General features: G+C 33.3%; 1 protein-coding gene across 1 annotated transcript in view; it reads right to left on the bottom strand.

Moving 5' to 3' along the window:
* The window catches only part of LOC148953214 (A-type potassium channel modulatory protein KCNIP1-like), a 95,574-nt gene that overhangs the window by 44,946 nt on the left and 29,916 nt on the right, over nucleotides 1-20,712 (bottom strand). The window contains exons 2-3 of the mRNA XM_089087577.1: nucleotides 18,341-18,410; nucleotides 14,276-14,346 (exon numbers count right to left, since the gene is read on the bottom strand). Coding sequence (XP_088943703.1) covers nucleotides 14,276-14,338 — 63 coding nt within the window. The 5' untranslated portion in view covers nucleotides 14,339-14,346; nucleotides 18,341-18,410. The remainder of the gene's footprint in view (nucleotides 1-14,275; nucleotides 14,347-18,340; nucleotides 18,411-20,712) is intronic.

Genomic DNA, 20,712 nt, shown 5'->3' with positions numbered 1-20,712 from the left:
GGTAAAACTAGTACGTTTACCGACCAAGTTCGAGATTTCGGTAGATTACATGTTCGTATTTTCATGGTCTTTATTTAAGATAAAAAACATTGGTGGCGTCAGAAAAATCGTGGCGCGAAGCGCCACGATTTTACCGACTCAGTTTTTTTTTCACCGAGTAAACAAAATTATCAGGAGAGGGTCCCCCTACCCCCTCCAGAAGTGACGGCCATGCTTGGAACACTTTTATAGTTTAAAATCATTACTCACTGAGCTTTCCGAATAATACAATATTTATCTTCATAAGATTTACCATAATTACCTATTAATTTTATACTAATCTAAAAAATATTTTAAGGACTTAAATTGAGTCCTTTCCAAAAATCCTATCACTGACCGAAGGTCATAAACGACATTCTCAGTATCCTTAAGTGACCATGCGCCAACTCAATTTGGTGACAGTAGTTATGAAAAAATCAATTAGAGGCCAAGGGTATTAATAGTCAGAGTAAATGAGGCTAAGGAGTGTAAAACATTTAGAGTTGTCTATAGTTCAACTGTAAGTAGTATGTTACCTTATACTTTGCTGGGGCCCCTGTACCAAACAGGTTTTTCTGGTAGTCCTATTCTACAGGGCATTACACCTTTCAAAGAGACGGGTTTTCTATTGTGACATCGATTTTTTGGAGGTCAAACTCATGGATACATGTTTATTTTATTTTTTTTTTTAAACTGGTATTTTTTCAATGAAGTCCATAGCACTTTGCAGAAACCCGTGAATGTAGGACTGAAAGTCCAACTACTAATCAAGTTAGTGTGACCGCCATTTTCGATCTGGTTAAGTGGGTATAATCTGGTTTGGTTTGTGATTGCGAGAGGATTACTCAATTTACATCTTAGTGTTAACTGGGCAATGACTAAAGGAGCATTTGAAGGTGGAGAAAAAAAGGGGTAATTAGCGATTGGAATTTTAACAAGAAATGACCGAAAAGTGTTTTGGAGGAGATGGGATGAATGTGTATTGTATAATACACAAGTGATTATTTGAAAAGTGTTGTCAATTTTAAATAGTTTAGAAATAAAAAAAAAATAACATGAAATGGCTGAAAAGTGAGTTGAGGGAGTTGAGGTGTACGACGGTTGACTTGCACGAGGGTTCAGTTACATGCGGGTTGAGCTACATGAGGATTAGTTAAATGGGATCGACTAGCAAGGAGGTTCAGTTGTACGGGGTTTCGGTTAAACAGGGATTTAGTTACATGGGGGGTTCAGTTGCACGAGGGGTATCCCTTTTTCGAAAATCAGGCTCCCTGTTTTCAAAATCCCTTTTTCTTCTCAGGCTTGGATCATTTGGTGGCTAGATATTAAACATAATGAAATTTGTATAATTGCAATCTGCATAAAAACCCAATTCTTGTAAATTGTTATCAAATTCCATTTTTGAGTTTTGGTTACAATTGAGCTAGGTCACTCCTTCACTACAATTTAACACTGTGAACTATTTGATAAAACTTATTGGGCTAACGTCCTATTTTTAATTAATCTTGTAACAATCCGGAATTTTTGAAGCACGATTCACGCTATTAAAGCTTAGTATTTCTGAGTCCAGTTGAAATGTGCACCATTTTAGAAAATTCTCTTTTTGGGGGAAGCTTTGGGTTCCTTTACGTGTACGTAAAGGACTGAAATCCCCTTACAGGCGTCTTCTTTTCTTCGATATATTTGCTTACTTGGTTATTCAGCGTAAGCAGCGAATTTATGGCAAATCCAGGGAAGAATTTTTTTTTGAAACGCTTTCTGGGTTTCATTACAAAAGTGACGTTCCTCGCAAAAACATAAGTTGTTCCCACAAAAGGATTTTCGTTCTTAATTAGAAAAAAACACGTTTTCCACAAAATAAGTTTTTTAAAGAAAAGTAAAGAACTCCATTAAACAAAAAATTAGCAAAAATAACATCAAATAATCTACCAATCGTGAAACTGCCAAAAATAAGCATCGATAAATAAATGAAACCCAAAATGAACAGAAATTACAATAATTAACCAACTCAAACTCAAAACGAGCAGAAATAACTCTAATAAGTCTATCGCGTAAGGAACAACATCGCTGAATCTGAAAGTCTGATTTACAATCAGATTTATTGACTTTTTGGAGGATGTTTCTCCTTTTTTCGAAAATCAGGCTCCCTGTTTTCAAAATCCCTTTTATTTCTGAGGTTTGGAGCATTTGGTGGCTAGATATTAAACGTAATGAAATTTATATAATTGCAATCTGCATAAAAACCCAATTCTTGTTAATTGTTATCAAAATTCCATTTTTGAGTTTTGGTTACAATTGAGCTAAGTCGCTCCTTCATTACAATTTAACACTATGAACTATTTGATAAAACATATTGGGCTAACGTCCTATTTTTAATTAGTCCTGTAGCAAGCCGGAGTTTTTGAAGCACGATTCACGCTATTAAAGCTTAGTATATCTGAGCATTATTACGAGAATCCTACGTGAGAGGAATCTATATCTTGGGGATTAAAAGTAATTAAAACCTCTTCTTATCAGATTCAAACGCTTAATAGCCCAAGCTTATATGACTCAAATTTCTCTATAGAGTGCTAAAGTGTATCTGTTGAAATAATTCAAGTCCAGTTTCAGAATTCCTATCAAGTCGAACAGTAAAGCAAAAACAAAAAAAAAAAAAAACAAAAAACCCTAATTTTAAACAGTTTTTTGGGAAACAAGGTGAAAGTAAAGTGCAACTCGTATAAATGAAACCTGAAGCGAACAAAAACTATAATAATTAACCAAGTCAATCTCAAAACGAGCAGAAATTAACATAAGTTGGACGCTAAACTCCATATGCCTTCCCAGGACACGAACAAAATTTGCACTTTACTGAAAAAATACAAATGGTTTTACTTTTACACCTTTGATAATTCAAATGACATTAACATTTTGATTACTAGAGGTTTTATTGACGTTACGTGCCTATTAATTGGAATTTAACGCCTAAACGCACTTGCAAAATCACTGCACTAGTGTTTCGGATTTGCCAAGATTTAAATGTTAAGAGTGATAACATTTTTGTGTTTGTGCTAACGAACTGTAAGTAAGGAGCGACACGACTCAATAGTAACCGAAACTCTAAAAACCAATATCCCTACTTCGAAAGTTTCAAACTCCTATCTGCAAAAATGTGGAATTAATTTCTTGAAGTAATTGATACTTAATGAAGAAAAAGGTGAAAATTATAGGTTTTACACACACACACACACAAAACAAAGTTCGCCCTCGCTTAGCATGCACTACCTAGTGTGCATCTTGGAGCACCACGCAATCTGTACAGTTCCAACCACATTTGGCACATTTCCACCGCGCGTTGCACAGTTGTGATATGCTAGACAAAGTTCACCACGCTTGGCTGCGATGTGTATGTGGGATCTTAGGTTAGGATAGCCTATGTACGCGCGCGTGCAGTTGAATAAAATATACAAAGTCGACATAACTTTATTTCATTTTTTAAGGTTAATTTAGACGAGGTTACATGGCGGGCCATGTAACCTCGTCTAAATTAACCTTAAAAAATGAAATAAAGTTTTTAATAAACTTTAGTTTATTAAGGTTACTATTTACGAAAATAAGGTTTTTGGAGTTTCGGTTACTATTGAGTCGTGTCGCTCCTTACTTACAGTTCGTTAGCACAAACACAAAAATGTTATCACTCTTAACATTTAAATCTTGGCAAATCCAAAACACTAGTGCAGTGATTTTGCAAGTGCGTTTAGGTGTTAAATTCCAATTAATAGGCACGTAACGTCAATAAAACCTCTAGTAATCAAAATACTAATGTCATTTGAATTATTAAAGGTGTAAAAGTAAAACCATTTGTATTTTTTCCGTAAAGTGCAAAGTTTGTATGTGTCTTGTGAAGGCTTATGGAGTTAAGTGTCCAGCTTATGAAAATTTCTGATACTTTTAAGATTGACTTGGTTAATTATTAAAATGTTTGTTCGTTTCATGATTCATTTATACGAGTTACACTTTACTTTTACCTTCTTTCCCAAAAAAATGTCTAAAATTAGGGGTTTTTTTTTCTTTTTGTTTTTTCTTTACTGTTCGACTTGATAGGAATTCTGAAACTGGACTTGAATTATTTCAACAGATACACGTTAGCACTCTATAGAGAAATTTGAGTCACATAAGCTTGGGCTATTAAGCGTTTGAATCTGATAAGAAGAAGTTCTAATTTCTTTTAATCCCCAAGATATAGATTCCTCTCCCGTAGGATTCTCGTAATAATACTCAAATATACTAAGCTTTAATAGAGTGAATCGTGCTTCAAAAATTCCGGCTTGCCACAGGATTAATTAAAAATAGGACGTTAGCCCAATAAGTTTTATCAAATAGTTCATTATGTTAAATTGTAATGAAGGAGCGACTTAGCTCAATTGTAACCAAAGCTCAAAAATGGAATTTTGATAACAATTAACAAGAATTGGGTTTTTATGCAGATTGCAATTATACAAATTTCATTACGTTTAATATCTAGCCACCAAATGCTCCAAGCCTCAGAAGAAAAAGGGATTTTGAAAACAGGGAGCCTGATTTTCTAAAAAGGGAGAAACACCCCCAAAAGTCAATAAATCTGAATGTAAATCAGACCTTCAGATTCAGCGATGTTGTTCCTTACGCAATAGACTTATTAGAGTGATTTCTGCTCGTTTTGAGTTTGACTCGGTTAATTATTGTAATTTCTGTTCATTTTGGGTTTCATTTATTTATCGATGCTGATTTGTGGCAGTTTCACGTTTGGTAGATTATTTGATGTTATTTTTGCTAATTTTTTGTTTAATGGAGTTCTTTACTTTTCTTTGAAAAACTTATTTTGTGGAAAACGTGTTTTTTTTGTTTTTTTTTGTAATTAAGAACAAAAATCCTTTTGTGATAACAACTTATGTTTTTGCGAGGAACGTCACTTTCGTAATGAAACCCAGAAAGCGTTTCAAAAAAAAATTCTTCCCTGGATTTGCCATAAATTCGCTGCTTACGCTGAATAACCAAGTAAGCAAATATATCGAAGAAAACAAGACGCGTGTAAGGGTATTTCAGTCCTTTACGTACACCTAAAGGAACCAAAGGCGTCCCCCAAAAAGAGAATTTTCTAAGATGGTGCACTTATCAACTGGACTCAGAAATACTAAGCTTTAATAGCGTGAATCGTGCTTCAAAAACTCCGGCTTGCTACAGGATTAATTAAAAATAGGACGTTAGCCCAATAAGTTTTATCAAATAGTTCATAGTGTTAAATTGTAATGAAGTAGCGACTTAGCTGAATTGTAACCAAAACTCAAAAATGGAATTTTGATAACAATTGACAAGAATTGGGTTTTTATGCAGATTGCAATTATATAAATTTAATTACTTTTAATATCTAGCCACCAAATGCACCACGCCTCATAATAAAATGGTATTTTTAAAACAGGAAGCCTTATTTTCTAAAATGGGATAACCACGCCCCCCCCCCCTAAAAAAAATTCAATAAATCTGAATGTAAATCAGACCTTCAGATTCGGCGGTGTTGTTCCTTACGCGATAGACTTATTAGAGTGACAAAAAACTTCTTTTTTCCACAACCCACAAGAGGACATTTTTCAACTAAAAGTAAAGAGCTACTAGACTAAATCAAACATTAGGTGAAATAATAACGAATAATTGTTCAAACTTAAATTTTCTGTAAAGCTATGTCTAGCGATAAACTTATTAGAGTGACAAAAACTTTTTTCTTCGGTTGATCTAGGTTCACGTAGAGTAGTTTTCTAGCAAAGATGTTTTTGTGTTTGTGTAAGTTTTTGTGTGTGTGTGTTTGTTGTTGTGTGTGTGTGTGTGTGTGTGTGTGTGTGTAAGTTTTTATGTGTGTGTGTAAGTTTCTGTGTGTGTGTATGTGTGAGTTTTTGCGTGTGTGTATTTAAAATATTTTTGGTCTATCGACCTAGTGGTACCAAAATATCCTAAGAGGGCTCATTTGACTGGAAATTCTAGTTTGGGATAAGTAGTTGGATATTTCAGACTTTTCTGAGCTAAGGTATCTTAGTATTTCGTAGGTGAAGCTTCCACGTCAGTTTTAAGTTCACCAACACATAAAAAATTTAAAGTTCAGTTCTATTTTTTCCATAGAAGATAGGAAAAGTTATACTATTATTGTGATTATTTTCTATGAAGATAGAAAGTTTCACTTTAATTCTAAATTTTCTTAAATTCAGTTCCGACTTTTCTCAAAGAGATGAAAAAATTTAAAGTTCAATTTAAAATTTTCTCAACGAAGTCAAGGAAAGTTCAAGTTCGTTTTTATGCAGATTACAATTATATAAATTTCATTACGTTTAATATCTAGCCACCAAATGCTCCAAGCCACAGAAGAAAAAGGTATTTTGAAAACATGGTGCCTGTTTTTCAAAAATGGGGGAAAACTCCCCCCCCCCAAAAAAAGTCAATTAATCTGAATGTAAATCAAACTTTCAGATTCAGCGGTGTTGTTCCTTACGCGATAGACTTATTAGAGTGACAAAAAACTTTCTTTTTTTTTCCACAACCCACAAGAGGACATTTTTCAACTAAAAGTAAAGAGCTACTAGACTAAATCAAACATGAGGTGAAATAATAACGAATAATTGTTCAAACTTAAATTTTCTGTCAAGCTATGTCTAGCGATAAACTTATTAGAGTGACAAAAACTTTTTTCTTGGGTTGATCTAGGTTCACGTAGAGTAGTTTTCTAACAAAGATGTTTTTGTTTGTGTGTAAGTTTTTGTGTGTGTATGTAAGTTTTTTTTGTGTGTGTGTGTGTTTGTGTGTGCGTGCATGTGTGAGTTTTTATGTGTGTGTGTAACTTTCTGTGTGTGTGTAAGTATGAGTTTTTTCTTTTGTGTATTCAAAATATTTTTTATCTATTGACCTAGTTGTACCAAAATATCCTAAGAGGGCTCATTTGACTGGAAATTATAGTTTGGGATGATTAGTTGGATATTTCAGACTTTTCTGAGCTAAGGTTTCTTAGTATTTCGTAGGTGAAGCTTCCACGTCAGTTTTAAGTTCACCAACACATAAAAAATTTAAAGTTCAGTTCTAATTTTTCCATGGAAGATAGGAAAAGTTATACTATTATTGTGATTTTTTTCTATGAAGATAGAAAGTTTCACTTTAATTCTAAATTTTCTTAAATTCAGTTCCAACTTTTCTCAAAGAGATGAAAAAATTTAAAGTTCAATTTAAAATTTTCTCAACGAAGTTAAGGAAAGTTCAAGTTCCCTACCGAATTTTACCAAAGAACACAATTCAATTCTAATTTATCCAGAGAAAATAAAAATCTTCCACTTAAGTTCTTTATTTCACAAAGACATATATAAATTTAAAGTTCAATTCTAAATTTTTCAGTGGAAGATAAAAAAAGTAATACCATACTTGTGAATATTTTCACGTAAGATAAAAAGTTGTAGTTCAATTTTAAATTTTCTCAATGAAGTGAAGAAAAGTTCAAGTTCCCTACTGAATTTTACTAAAGAACTTCGAACTAGCAAGTTTTCTTACAGCTTCCCTAATCAAAGGTAAATATAGACCAGAATTTGGTAATAAAAATGTACAGTTTCTGTAAAAATGAAATCTAGACCAGAATTTGGTAACAAAAATGTACAGTTTCTGTAAAAGTGACTGAATTACATAATCAAGAATTTAAATATTTTTGGTCTATCGACCTAGTGGTACCAAAATATCCCAAGAGGGCTCATTTGACTGGAAATTCTAGTTTGAGATGAGTAGTTGGATATTTCAGACTTTTCTGAGCTAAGGTTTCTTAGTATTTCGTAGGTGAAGCTTCCACGTCAGTTTTAAGTTCACCAACACATAAAAAATTTAAAGTTCAGTTCTAATTTTTCCATAGAAGATAGGAAAAGTTATACTATTATTGTGATTATTTTCTATGAAGATAGAAAGTTTCACTTTAATTCTAAATTTTCTTAAATTCAGTTCCGACTTTTTCTCAAAGAGATGAAAAAATTTAAAGTTCAATTTAAAATTTTCTCAACGAAGTCAAGGAAAGTTCAAGTTCGTTTTTATGCAGATTGCAATTATATAAATTTCATTACGTTTAATATCTAGCCACCAAATGCTCCAAGCCTCAGAAGAAAAAGGGATTTTGAAAACAGGGAGCCTGATTTTCGAAAAAGGGAGAAACACCCCCCCCAAAAAAGTCAATAAATCTGAATGTAAATCAGACCTTCAGATTCAGCGGTGTTGTTCCTTACGCGATAGACTTATTAGAGTGACAAAAAACTTTCTTTTTTTTTCCACAACCCACAAGAGGACATTTTTCAACTAAAAGTAAAGAGCTACTAGACTAAATAAAACATGAGGTGAAATAATAACGAATAATTGTTCAAACTTAAATTTTCTGTAAAGCTATGTCTAGCGATAAACTTATTAGAGTGACAAAAAATTTTTTCTTGGGTTGATCTAGGTTCACGTAGAGTAGTTTTCTAGCAAAGATGTTTTTGTGTTTGTGTAAGTTTTTGTGTGTGTGTGTAAGTTTTTGTGTGTGTGTGTGTGTGTGTGTGTGTAAGTTTTTATGTGTGTGTGTAAGTTTCTGTGTGTGTGTGTATGTGTGAGTTTTTGAGTGTGTGTATTCAAAATATTTTTGGTCTATCGACCTAGTGGTACTAAAATATCCTAAGAGGGCTCATTTGACTGGAAATTATAGTTTGGGATGAGTAGTTGGATATTTCAGACTTTTCTGAGCTAAGGTTTCTTAGTATTTTGTAGGTGAAGCTTCCATGTCAGTTTTAAGTTCACCAACACATAAAAAATTTAAAGTTCAGTTCTAATTTTTCCATAGAAGATAGGAAAAGTTATACTATTATTGTGATTATTTTCTATGAAGATAGAAAGTTTCACTTTAATTCTAAATTTTCTTAAATTCAGTTCCGACTTTTCTCAAAGAGATGAAAAAATTTAAATTTCAATTTAAAATTTTCTCAACAAAGTCAAGGAAAGTTCAAGTTCCCTACTGAATTTTACCAAAGAACACAATTCAATTCTAATTTATCCAGAGAAAATAAAAATCTTCCACTTTTGTTCATTATTTCACAAAGACATAAAGAAATTTAAAGTTCAATTCTAAATTTTTCAGTGGAAGATAGAAAAAGTAATACCATACTTGTGAATATTTTCACGGAAGATAAAAAGTTCTAGTTCAATTTTAAATTTTCTCAATGAAGTGAAGAAAAGTTCAAGTTCCCTACTGAATTTTACCAAAGAACTTTAAGCTAGCAAGTTTTCTTACAGCTTCCCTAATCAAAGGTAAATCTAGACCAGAATTTAGTAAGAAAAATGTACAGTTTCTGTAAAAATGAAATCTAGACCAGAATTTGGTAACAAAAATGTACAGTTTCTGTAAAAGTGACTGAATTACATAATCAAGAATTTAAATATTTTTGGTCTATCGACCTAGTGGTACCAAAATATCCTAAGAGGGCTCATTTGACTGGAAATTCTAGTTTGGGATGAGTAGTTGGATATTTCAGACTTTTCTGAGCTAAGGTTTTTTAGTATTTCGTAGGTGAAGCTTCCACGTCAGTTTTAAGTTCACCAACACATAAAAAATTTAAAGTTCAGTTCTAATTTTTCCATAGAAGATAGGAAAAGTTATACTATTATTGTGATTATTTTCTATGAAGATAGAAAGTTTCACTTTAATTCTAAATTTTCTTAAATTCAGTTCCGACTTTTCTCAAAGAGATGAAAAAATTTAAAGTTCAATTTAAAATTTTCTCAACGAAGTTAAGGAAAGTTCAAGTTCCCTACTGAATTTTACCAAAGAACACAATTCAATTCTAATTTATCCAGAGAAAATAAAAATCTTTCATTTAAGTTCTTTATTTCACAAAGACATAAATAAATTTAAAGTTCAATTATAAATTTTTAATTTTAAGATAGAAAAAGTAATACAAGAATAGTGAATATTTTACCGGAAGATAAAAAGTTCTAGTTCCTATAATGGGATTTCAGTCCTTTACGTACACGTAAAGGAGTCAAAAGCTTCCCTCAAACAGAAACTTTTAGAAGATAGTTCTTAGGTCAACTGTAATCAGAAATACTAAACTTTAACAGCGCGACTCATTCTTTAAAAATAGCAGAGTGTTCCAAGGGGAATTAAATATAGGACGTTAGGCCAATAAAGTCTATCAAATAGTTCACAGTGTTAAATTGTAATGAAGGAGCAACTTAGCTCAATTGTAACCAAAACTCAAAAATGGAATTTTGATAACAATTAACAAGAATTGGGTTTTTATGCAGATTGCAATTATACAAATTTCATTACGTTTAATATCTAGCCACCAAATGCTCCAAGCCTCAGAAGAAAAAGGGATTTTGAAAACAGGGAGCCTGATTTTCGAAAAAGGGATACCCCCCGTGCAACTGAACCCCCCATGTAACTGAACCCCTGTATAACCGAAACCCCGTACAACTGAACCTCCGTGCTAGTCGACCCCATTTAACTAATCCCCGTGTAACTGATTCCGTATGTAACTGAACCCTCGTGCAAGTCAACCCTCGTGCAACTCAACTCCCTCAAAACACTTTTCAGCCATTTCATGTTAATTTTTTTTATTTCTAAACTATTTAAAATTGACAACACTGTGCAAATCATCACTTGTGTATTATACAGTACACATTCATTCCATCTCCTCTAAAACACTTTTCGGTCATTTCTTGTTAAAATTATCCAATCGCTAATTACCCCTTTTTTTTCTCCACCTTCAAATGTTCCTTTAGTCATTGCCCAGTTAAAACTAAGATGTAAATTGAGTAATCCTTTCGCAATAACAAACCAAACCAGATTATACCCACTTAACCAGATCAAAAATGGCGGTCACACTAACTTGATTAGGAATTGGACTTTCAGTCCTACATTCACGGGTTTCTGCAAAGTGCTATGGACTTCATTGAAAAAATACCAGTTAAAAAAAAATAAAATAAATAAACATGTATCCATGAGTTTGACCTCCAAAAAATCAATGTCACAATAGAAAACCCGTCTCTTTGAAAGGTGTAATGACCTGTAGAATAGGACTACCAGAAAAACCTGTTTGGTACGGGGGCCCCAGCAAAGTATAAGGTAACATACTACTACTGTAGTTAAGTAAAGTCCATGGTCCGAAAACACCCTTTGAAAATTTTCAGCTCAATTTGTTTAGATTCGATAACGATGAAGTAAAATCCCCTTGATGTAAAATTCAGAATATTTTTGGTGAATTTAGACCGTTTAAAAACTAAAATCGAAAATTTTTGTTGCTCGGTTCTACAGTTGAAATTTTCACCTCAACTAAGGCATATTACAAATGGAAGAATCAATTTTATATGTTAAATTTCTTAAAGAAAAGAAGGGATTAAAAATTGTGTAAGGGTTATAAAAAAGTCATTATTAGTTAACTTCGCAGAATATTTAATCAACTTTTTAGCCACATATGTATCCTCTAGATGTCTCAACTTTAATTTAAAAAAAAAAAAATTAGAAAAATGATGAAGTGCTTACAAAGGTAAACGTATGAATTTTTTTCAAGTGGGGAATAGCCTATAGAGTCCTTTTGCGGGAAAAGAAGAGGAATTAAAAAAAAATGCCCGTTTTAGCCAGAACAATTTTTTTCCGAATATTACGGAAATTTACTTGGCTAGCAATCTAAATCTGCCTGTTGAACAGAAAGATACTCAAACCCATCCTACCATCCCCGGACAGAAATCTAAATTGTGGAGCAGAAAGATTTTTAAACGCACTCAATAGCCCTCTAGATCCGCAGTCCAAATTCAAAGTCTATTTTTTGCGTAAGAAATCTAAATTTTGCCGAACCTAAAAACTCATATGGCAATAGCTTTTCGCATAAAAGGCTCTATAATGTATCGAAAAGGAGTAGAATCTCCCTTTATAAAAAACAAAACTCTAGCTAGTAATATATATAAAAATCAATTGAGGCTTAAGAAGCTGCTCTAATGCGAATGGCAAGAATGTAGCCCCAACACAGGTTTAATAGAACACGAACACGCTAAATACTAATTTTAGCTGGTCATCAGGTGTGGATGAAGGAATTTTGCTAGCCCACCCATTAATCAGGCTAATGACAAGGGACCTTAAAAAATCATACCTCTCCTTTTTACAAAGGAAAGATCAGATACAGAGCATAAAAAAGGCATAAGTTTGACCTTAGTTCCTATTGTACGCCAAAGAAACGGAAGCAAAAAGGCAAAAACAAATATCCTGGTGTTAGGAATTTTGCTATGGGAAGGGGGGGCGACTAAAAATCAGAAAAAGCCTCTTACTTGGATCACGGGTATCCAGGATTTTTTTTAGGGGGGAGGGAATAAAATAGGTTTATCCAATTAACTTGCGTTAGGAGCCAGTTTAATTAACGCAAACTTGAGTTAATTAAGTAAATTACACTACTTTAGACTAAGCGAGGGGGCACTTGCCCCTCCCCCCTGGATCCACCACCGTCTTGGATCCCAGTGTATAATTTTGGTTCTATATTTCCTGCTTACAAAAAAATATTTTCTTATTCAGAGCCTAAGGTAACCACTGTGGCCGAAACTCCACCTACTGTCATCACCTTAATCCTATTCTTTCTCTGAAAATAATCAGATTTAACAGTCTTTTGTTTCTTAAACAAAATAACATACCTAAAGCACCCCTTAAGCTGTTGAACCTCTTTTCATCTCCTAATAAATTTTTCCAAATCAAAATACCATATTCGTCTTTGTACTATGACATAGAATTTAGTGTCTTTTAATGAAGTGGAACTTAATCTTCAATCTATTGAACGCAAATTATTAAGACAGCGGAAAATTTCGGTTTAGCTTTGGGAACGCCTTTAGCTATTCTAAAAAATAAAAGTTGTTTGGAATTTCAGCCAAAACTAAGCTAAAACTAAAGTCATAGAATTGCTGAGTCGAGTTATTCTTCTACGAGTGACCGGTTAAGCAACATTCTACCTTTAACTGTGCATATGAAATATACAAGAAAACTCTTTCTCTTAGCACTGTCTGATTGAGCCATGAAAGCTATCCAGCGAATTGATGGCTTTTACTTTTTCATGAGTGTGGATGTAACCACGGGAGAAGATTAAAGGAGAAGATCATAAAACCTTTCTGTCGTTATACCTTTGTTTCCGAATGGCTGGCTCGTACCAAGGGAATTTTGAGCTGTGAAAATAAAAACTAGGACTTTTCCCACTTAAAAACGATATTCACGAAATAAAACTCAGAATTATCCATGGAACAAAGCAATTTATGAAACTGGTTCGAAAAACTGGATTCTCGAATTATAAACTGAAGCACAGAAAGATTTTTCAACCCACTACACGACCTGTCAAAATCCCCTTCCTAAATTCATAATTTTTTTTCAAGCCAAAAAGTTGAAATGACAATCTAGATTATAAGCTCATGATCCTTGTTCTCAGGGGAACAGCATTTTTCTGATTTTGATTGGCAGTGGATCGGCATATTTATAATCCAAATTATGAATTTACACTCTAGCTTGTTGGCGAAAAGCCAATAAATAATCGAAGATCCCCTTTTATTTAAAATCTTGTTTGAATCCAATTTAAAATAAAAGCCAACCAGCGTCATTATAAAAAAAACAAAACAAAAAGCAAACAACTGTAAGTCTTGAATACAAATTTCATCCAGAACCCTGAAAAGGTCACTAAAGAAAAAACAAGAATAGCAGTGATTTCCTCGGGGTCGAGGATATGATAAGTTTGAAGCTAGGGACGGTTTTGTTATTCTTATTGATTCATTAGTTTGCTTTATGTATATAAAACTTTGAACAAAAGTTAGAGAGCCAAAAAAGATATTTAAGACGCAAACACGTCCTCATGTTAAGAATACCAAGCATTTCAAATCACTAAGATTTGTGGCTGTGAACCCTTTTATCAGGCTTATGAGGAAAATCCTAGTTTTATGATCAAAAATTTCTTTTCAATGCCCCCGGAACGTTTCTGGTTACACTAAAAATAGCATTTTTACGACGGTATAGTTTCTTTTCACGTAGGAAGTATCACACAAATTTTCAAGAAAAAAGTCAAACTTCAGAGTTTAGCGAACGCTATGTAGGTATTAGAACTCCTTGAGATTTTGTTCTCGTTTTTTTTTATTGATTTCATTAATAATTTGAAAATTTAAATTGGTCAAAAGAATAAACAGAAGAAAATTGTAGTAGTTGGCTAGCTAATAGAAAATTAGTAGCCGAACTTAAACTTACCCGAAAGCTGATGGTTCCAGAACTATTTGTGTCAAAAGCACGGAATACGAAATGAGCGTACATAGTTGAAACTAGAAAGGAACAGTACAAACTGATTATCACGGTATCAAAAATATCAAAAGTGCAATATTAGTAGTAAAAAGGGAAAACTAAAAAAAGAAAGGAAAAACTGCAATAGAGTAAGACAGACAAAATATTAGAAGAATATAAAGTAGGAACAAACTGTGTTTTATTTATACCACTAGAAATACACACTTGATTAAAAGCATACATGATTATCCAACACCAAAGAACAGCAGCAAAAAAAAAAAAAAAAAAAAACACAAACAAAACAAAACCCAAAGAACAGCCAGAGGTGTGCAAAGTCGTGATTAATCATTAAAGTATGAGACAAAAGGCGCTATGAATTATAATCCGTAGCGATTATATAAAAGAATTTTATGATGGGGAAAATAGGGACAGATTTGCTTGGTCAGGGCTCTTAGAGAGATACCACCGGCCTATATGGGTTTCAGGGCTTTCAATCTCTTGATATTAACCAAACAAAAGGAACAAGTTTTTTTTTTATACAAGTGCACAAAGAGCAGAATGATAAAATTACACCGTAGTAGAGCGGAACTACCACTTCCCTACCCTCATTTTGTTCATCCTTAACTTGAAATACAAGGAAATAGATACATATTGAGTTCCAAAACCAGATGTAATTTTTCTGAAATGAAAGCCTTCGTATCTGCTTTTTTTAAATTTTTTTACTGTATTTCAACTACTGTATTAATTTACTAAAAACTAAAGATAAACTCATACATTGACACAATGTTATTGAATTCTATACTAAATGAATGCATTCACATCTGAAACTGCATATGTTTTCTTCATTGTTTATCAATAAAAAATGGTAACGATACTTTGTTGTTTTCTCAATTTACTATATTAAAATAAAGATCGTAGGAAATAGTACGTATAGTACGTAGGAAATGTATATAGCTAGAGTAGCGGCTTTTAATACTTTATTAATTTAGAAAAAAAACTCCGCAAAATAAGTATTTAAAAGAATAGTAAAGAGCTCCATGAAAACAAAAATAAGCAGAAATAAAGTCAAATAATCTTCCAAACGTAAAACTACCACACATCACCATCAATATATAAATGAAAACCAAAACGGACGGAATTTACAATAAATAATTTGGTCAAACACAAAACGAGCAGAAATTAACATGAGTAGACTGACATCCCCCATGCATTCTACAAAACAAGAATATAATTTGCACTTTACTGAAAACAAAATATATTTTAATTGGTTTCACTTTTCTAACGTTAATGAATAAAAAATTATTAAGACTTAAAGGAATAAAAATCAATAGCCTATCTGTATATTAGACAGTCAATCCACATTCATTTGTTGTTTTTTTTCAGTAAAGTGCAAAATATGTTGTGATCAGCCCTAGTGATGTTAATATCTGCTCGCTTTAAGTTTGACTCGGTTACAGGGGCGGACCCAGGATTTTTTTAGGGGGGGGGATAGGTTGATTCGGTAAAAATTTTTTTAGGGGGGCGCAAAACAGGTTGATTCGATAAACTTGCGTCAGGAGCAAGTTCAATTAACGCAAGCTTGAGTTAATTAAGTAAATTACACAACTTTAGACGACGCTAGGGGGGCGGGCGCCCCCTCGCCCCCTGGATCCGCCACTGCTTGGTTACTTATTGTAATTAAATTAAAACAAAACAAGTTTTTTCAACTGAAAGTAAGGAGAAGCATTAAAACTTAAAACGATCAGAAATTATTACGTTTATGAGGGGATTTGACCCCTAGTCAATACCTCGCTCTTTACGCTAAAGTTTTTTTTAGTACTTTCAGAAGAGCTGTCTATTTTAATTAAACGACCTTTGTGATTCAGGAGTTTGTGATTCGAACGAAGTTCGAACTTTAGCGTAAAGAGTGAGGTATTGACTAGAGGAAGAACCCCCTCAAATACGTAATAATTTCTCTTCATTTTAAGTTTTGATGTTGCTCCTTACTTTCAGTTGAAAAAACTTGTTTTTAAAATTTAATTTCTGATCGTTTTTTTTAAATAATGCTGGGAAATCCGGTGCCCCCTTGATTGAAATGTCGCTTCCCCCCATAAAAACATCCTCCATAGAATTGTTCTTCCACGTAACCCCCCACTCCGACCCCCCCCCCCCCACGAGAAGAAATCCCTCATGAAAACGTCTGTATAATTCCCAATAACCATTACTATATGTAAACTGTGGGCAAAGTTCACAACTTGCAGCCCTTCCTCTGGGAACTGAGGGGGATGAAATCATTCCTCAAAGACATATTTATTAGATTTTCGAGTATGCTGAACAAAATCCTATCTCAAAATTTAGGTCAGGTGACTTTGGGGAAAAAATGAGCATGGAAGGGGGCCTAGTTGCCCTCCAACTTTTTTGTTGCTTAAAAAGGGTACTAGAACTTCTAATTTCCGTTCAAATGAGCCCTCTCACAATATTCTAGGACCACTGGATTGATACGATCACCCCTGGAAAAAACAACAACAAATAAACACGCATTCGCGATCTTTAACACAACATTTAGCGAGCAGTTAACACAACATTTATCTACAAAACTGGTTCAAATAAACAGAACCGAGATATTTCTATAGTGTTTGTAAAATTAAAAGTTCTAATGTCTGAAGAGTTTTATGTTTTTTGGGCCCCTATTCCAGGCAAACTAATTTTTACAATATTTTCTATTACATCTGAGCTCTTGAGTAAAAACGCATCAAATTTTCAAATAAATCTGAAAATTATGACCGTTTTTCTTAGCATCAATTCTTAGGGCCCATTTCTAGGAAAACTTGTGCCCACTTTTTTCACAAAAATGTGCTCACCTCATTTGGAGCTACTTAGGGGGGTTACAACCACCGTTTTTTCTCCTTTTTTCATCTTCTGACTTTTATGTTTCTGCAAGTTCCTATTCATAGCGAAAAAAATTTTTTTTTATATTTTATTTTTCGGAGGTGTAAGGTAAATGTAAAGGAGACAACACTGGATTTTATAGTCCCTACCGGTGGCGCTGATCTCCGTCTCATGGTCTTACAATCATAAATTACAAGGGAAGTTGAGGGTCAAACATCCTGTGCTTTCAGTCTTGACACCAAAATTGTGAAATTTCATAAAAACGCTTTTATGGCTCCAAAACCACTCTTTTACCTTAAATTCTCTTCATCCAAAGTTAGCCTCTAACACCCAAATTCACCAAGATAAATCACACTTACGTGGCAACACATGAACAATGGGACAAGAATTTTCATTTCCATTTCTTGTAAACTTTAGAATCAATAGTAGCTCTTATTTGTGAAGCACCATTGTGAGTGACTTATTTTTTGCTATTGCTGTTGGAAAACACACTGTTCAAAGTGTAAACTGAAGTTCTTTTCTTGATAAAAATTACCATTTTTTATATCTAAGAACTCCCTTAGGTACTGTAACTTTGAATCACAGTTTATAGAATTAGCAGTATGATCATACCCTATCTCACCCATTATAAAAACCCGGACCAAGGTGCGAGTGCTCCAGAGAACGTTCTTGCAGATATAAACATAAGCGGCATTAGTTCTTTTCACGGATAGACAAGTCAGATTTCTCTTGGACACGAAACAAGTGGAAACCCGCTATTACGAATAATGCACTTTGTAACCATTTCTCATTGATTGACGGAAACAGACTAACCCGCTAATGTAGAAATAAGTGGAAGGAGCTTTTTGTTCGTACCGAGAATGAAGACCAGAAATGATCTGCGATAAACTTACTGGATAATTCTATAAACTGTGCTTTGAATACTGAAAAAATAACAAGTTCTGTTTCTTCAAATAATTAAAATATTTGGAAAGTTCTACCACTCTTATTAATCCTGTCAAACTAATCCACTAAGACAAGTTTTAACATTCTGGAAAAATTAAATTAGTTACAGCACTTAGACCAGCTTATCTTTATTAATTTAATTACAAAGCTTCCTAACCATTGAGTCAACTTTCTTAAATAACCCTATTTGTGTTGAGATCCGCAATTAGATAACGTACTTACCTCCATGGGGAAAAAACTTTGAGTAAATCTCCTTGAATGTGTCTTCTTGGACAAGCCCTTGGGGGCATTCCTGGAAAAGGAAGACATAAATAATCTACAAAAACTCAGCTCAAGAGACACCTTTATAAGATTCTTTTGTTCGGAGCATTTCTAACGAAAATCAACATAATATAATGGAAAGGTCATTTTCTTTAAATTGCGTTTTTTTTCACTTTCTTTTTGTTTTGTTTTTTCACTTTAGTTTTTCGTGTTAAAAGTGGAGCAAATTCAATTAAAGAGGGAAAAAAAAGAGAACTATTTTCCTTGACATATTTCCTGATTAATATCATTTTATTTATTATCAATTTTAATAACAATATTTTAAGAAATATAAATAAAAATGAAAGCTGGAATACCTTATACACCTTATACTAAGGGCGGAAATCACCTTTATACTCTTGCATAAATTAAAGATAAGCTGCTAAATAGGTCAAAAGACCCCAAGTGAGATAGATTGAGAGACACTTGGCCTGTTCCCACAAGGTAAAATAACTGAATATTTTTATTTTTCATGAAAATAATATTGATAATTTTACCTAGGGTAAGGTTCAAGCCATGTGGAGACTCAACTGGAGGAAAGTTTCGGTTATTGATAAGAAAACTAGGCTAAAATATTGACCTGAATTTGCCTATTTGATTTTTGAAGAATATAGCCTACACAGAAAATGTTAACTGCCTCATGCATAAGTTTATATGATAGCAGCGGATAATTTGGTCGTTCCTTAGTAATATGTCGTTTTTGAATTAGTGCAACCTTTAGTTTTAAAATATGTTCGATTAGTAAAACTCTTTTAAAACATCATACCCTAAGGTATGATGGTGTCGTTATTGACAACTTTTCCACAATTGGAGAAATATCTTGCTTATTTGTCTTCTTCCATGGCTAAAATTCTCTCCCTCTTTATCAAAATTCTGAATCTTTCACGTTAACTGCCAGTGTTTTCTTTTTTAAGACAGAGATGCATCAGGAGCATAAGTTTTTTAATGATTTCCACTTTCCGTCCCATCTAGTTACTAATTTACTTTTATTGAGGTTTTTGAGCTTTTAACCAGTTCATCTGGTAGGTTCATACAATAGGCTACTGGGAGACACCGAAATTAGTCACCATTGGGAGTATAAGGGGTAATAAACGGTTTATAGGCTCAGGGATTCTTACACTATTACCAATTTCTGTATCAGAGGGTTGACTACTATTATATTGTTAGTTCTAGCCTCTGAATCTATTTGTGATTGAAAAAGAAGCATATTCATAAACAGTAGGCCTAAACATCTGATTGTTGAATGATGAAATTCGATAATCTCGACTTAATGTTGATCATAGTTAAACTCTGTTGATATTCTATCTCAATGAATTGGTGAATCTGGTACGTTGATTAAATAAAAAAACAAAACAAATTTCTTCAACTGAAAGTACGTAGCAACATTAAAACTTAAAACAAACCGAAATTATTATTTATGTCAGGGGGGCTGACCCCTCCTCAATACCTCGCTCTTTACGCTAAATTTTTTTTAGGACTTTAAAAAAAGCTTATTATTCTAATTAATAGACCCTTGCGTTTCAGGAGTCACTCTTAAATATTTGGAACAAAAAGCCAAATTTTAGCCTATACAATAAGGTATTGAGGAGGGAGAACCCCTCATATGCGTAATAATTTCTGTTCGTTTTAAGTTTTATTGCTGCTTCTTACTTTCAGATGAAAAAAACACTTGTTTTTTCTTATTTAGTTTTTGATTGTTTTTTAAATAATGGCGGGAAATACGGCAGTAGAATGCATCTATTAAATTCTATAGCACTATGTTCCCTCCCATGCTATTCTATGGCACTATGTTCCTTATTGTGCTATTTGCATAAGGCTCTACAACTTTTCAAAGAGAATAAGTACCCCCTCACACCTATGTTATACTTTTAAGGGTTTATGTTACTTGGTACCTTTCCAAGCAAAGTGATCAAACATGTTTTGAAACTATAGTTGAGATTGTATAATGCAAGCAGACTGGTTTTTGAGGCAATACCCATTTTTTAGGGCCAATCAGAGAGAGCGGAGGTTACTCCATATACGATAACTTGATTAGTAATTGGATTCGAATAAAAGGATTGATTTTCATTCCAATTCATATTAGTAAGAGAATTGAATTCAGAGAGAATAGTTTATTTGAGACGATATTAGTAGAGAAAATGAGTGGAGCATTTACACTATTAACGGTTGATGGTGGAGCAGGTAGCAGCAGCAGCAAAGATATACGAGTACCAAACGTGGCTTTGGAAATAACACGAGGCTGTAGACTAAGCCTTGAATGGGATGATATGTATGCTACATATGTGATATCATTG

This window comes from Artemia sp. Qi Xiang Cuo, chromosome 4 (genome assembly GCF_049724085.1).
Source record: "Artemia sp. Qi Xiang Cuo chromosome 4, ASM4972408v1, whole genome shotgun sequence".
Taxonomy (NCBI): Eukaryota; Metazoa; Arthropoda; class Branchiopoda; order Anostraca; family Artemiidae; genus Artemia; species Artemia sp. Qi Xiang Cuo.
Note: the sequence above shows the minus strand (reverse complement) of the source record. Positions and strands in the feature narration are given on the sequence as shown.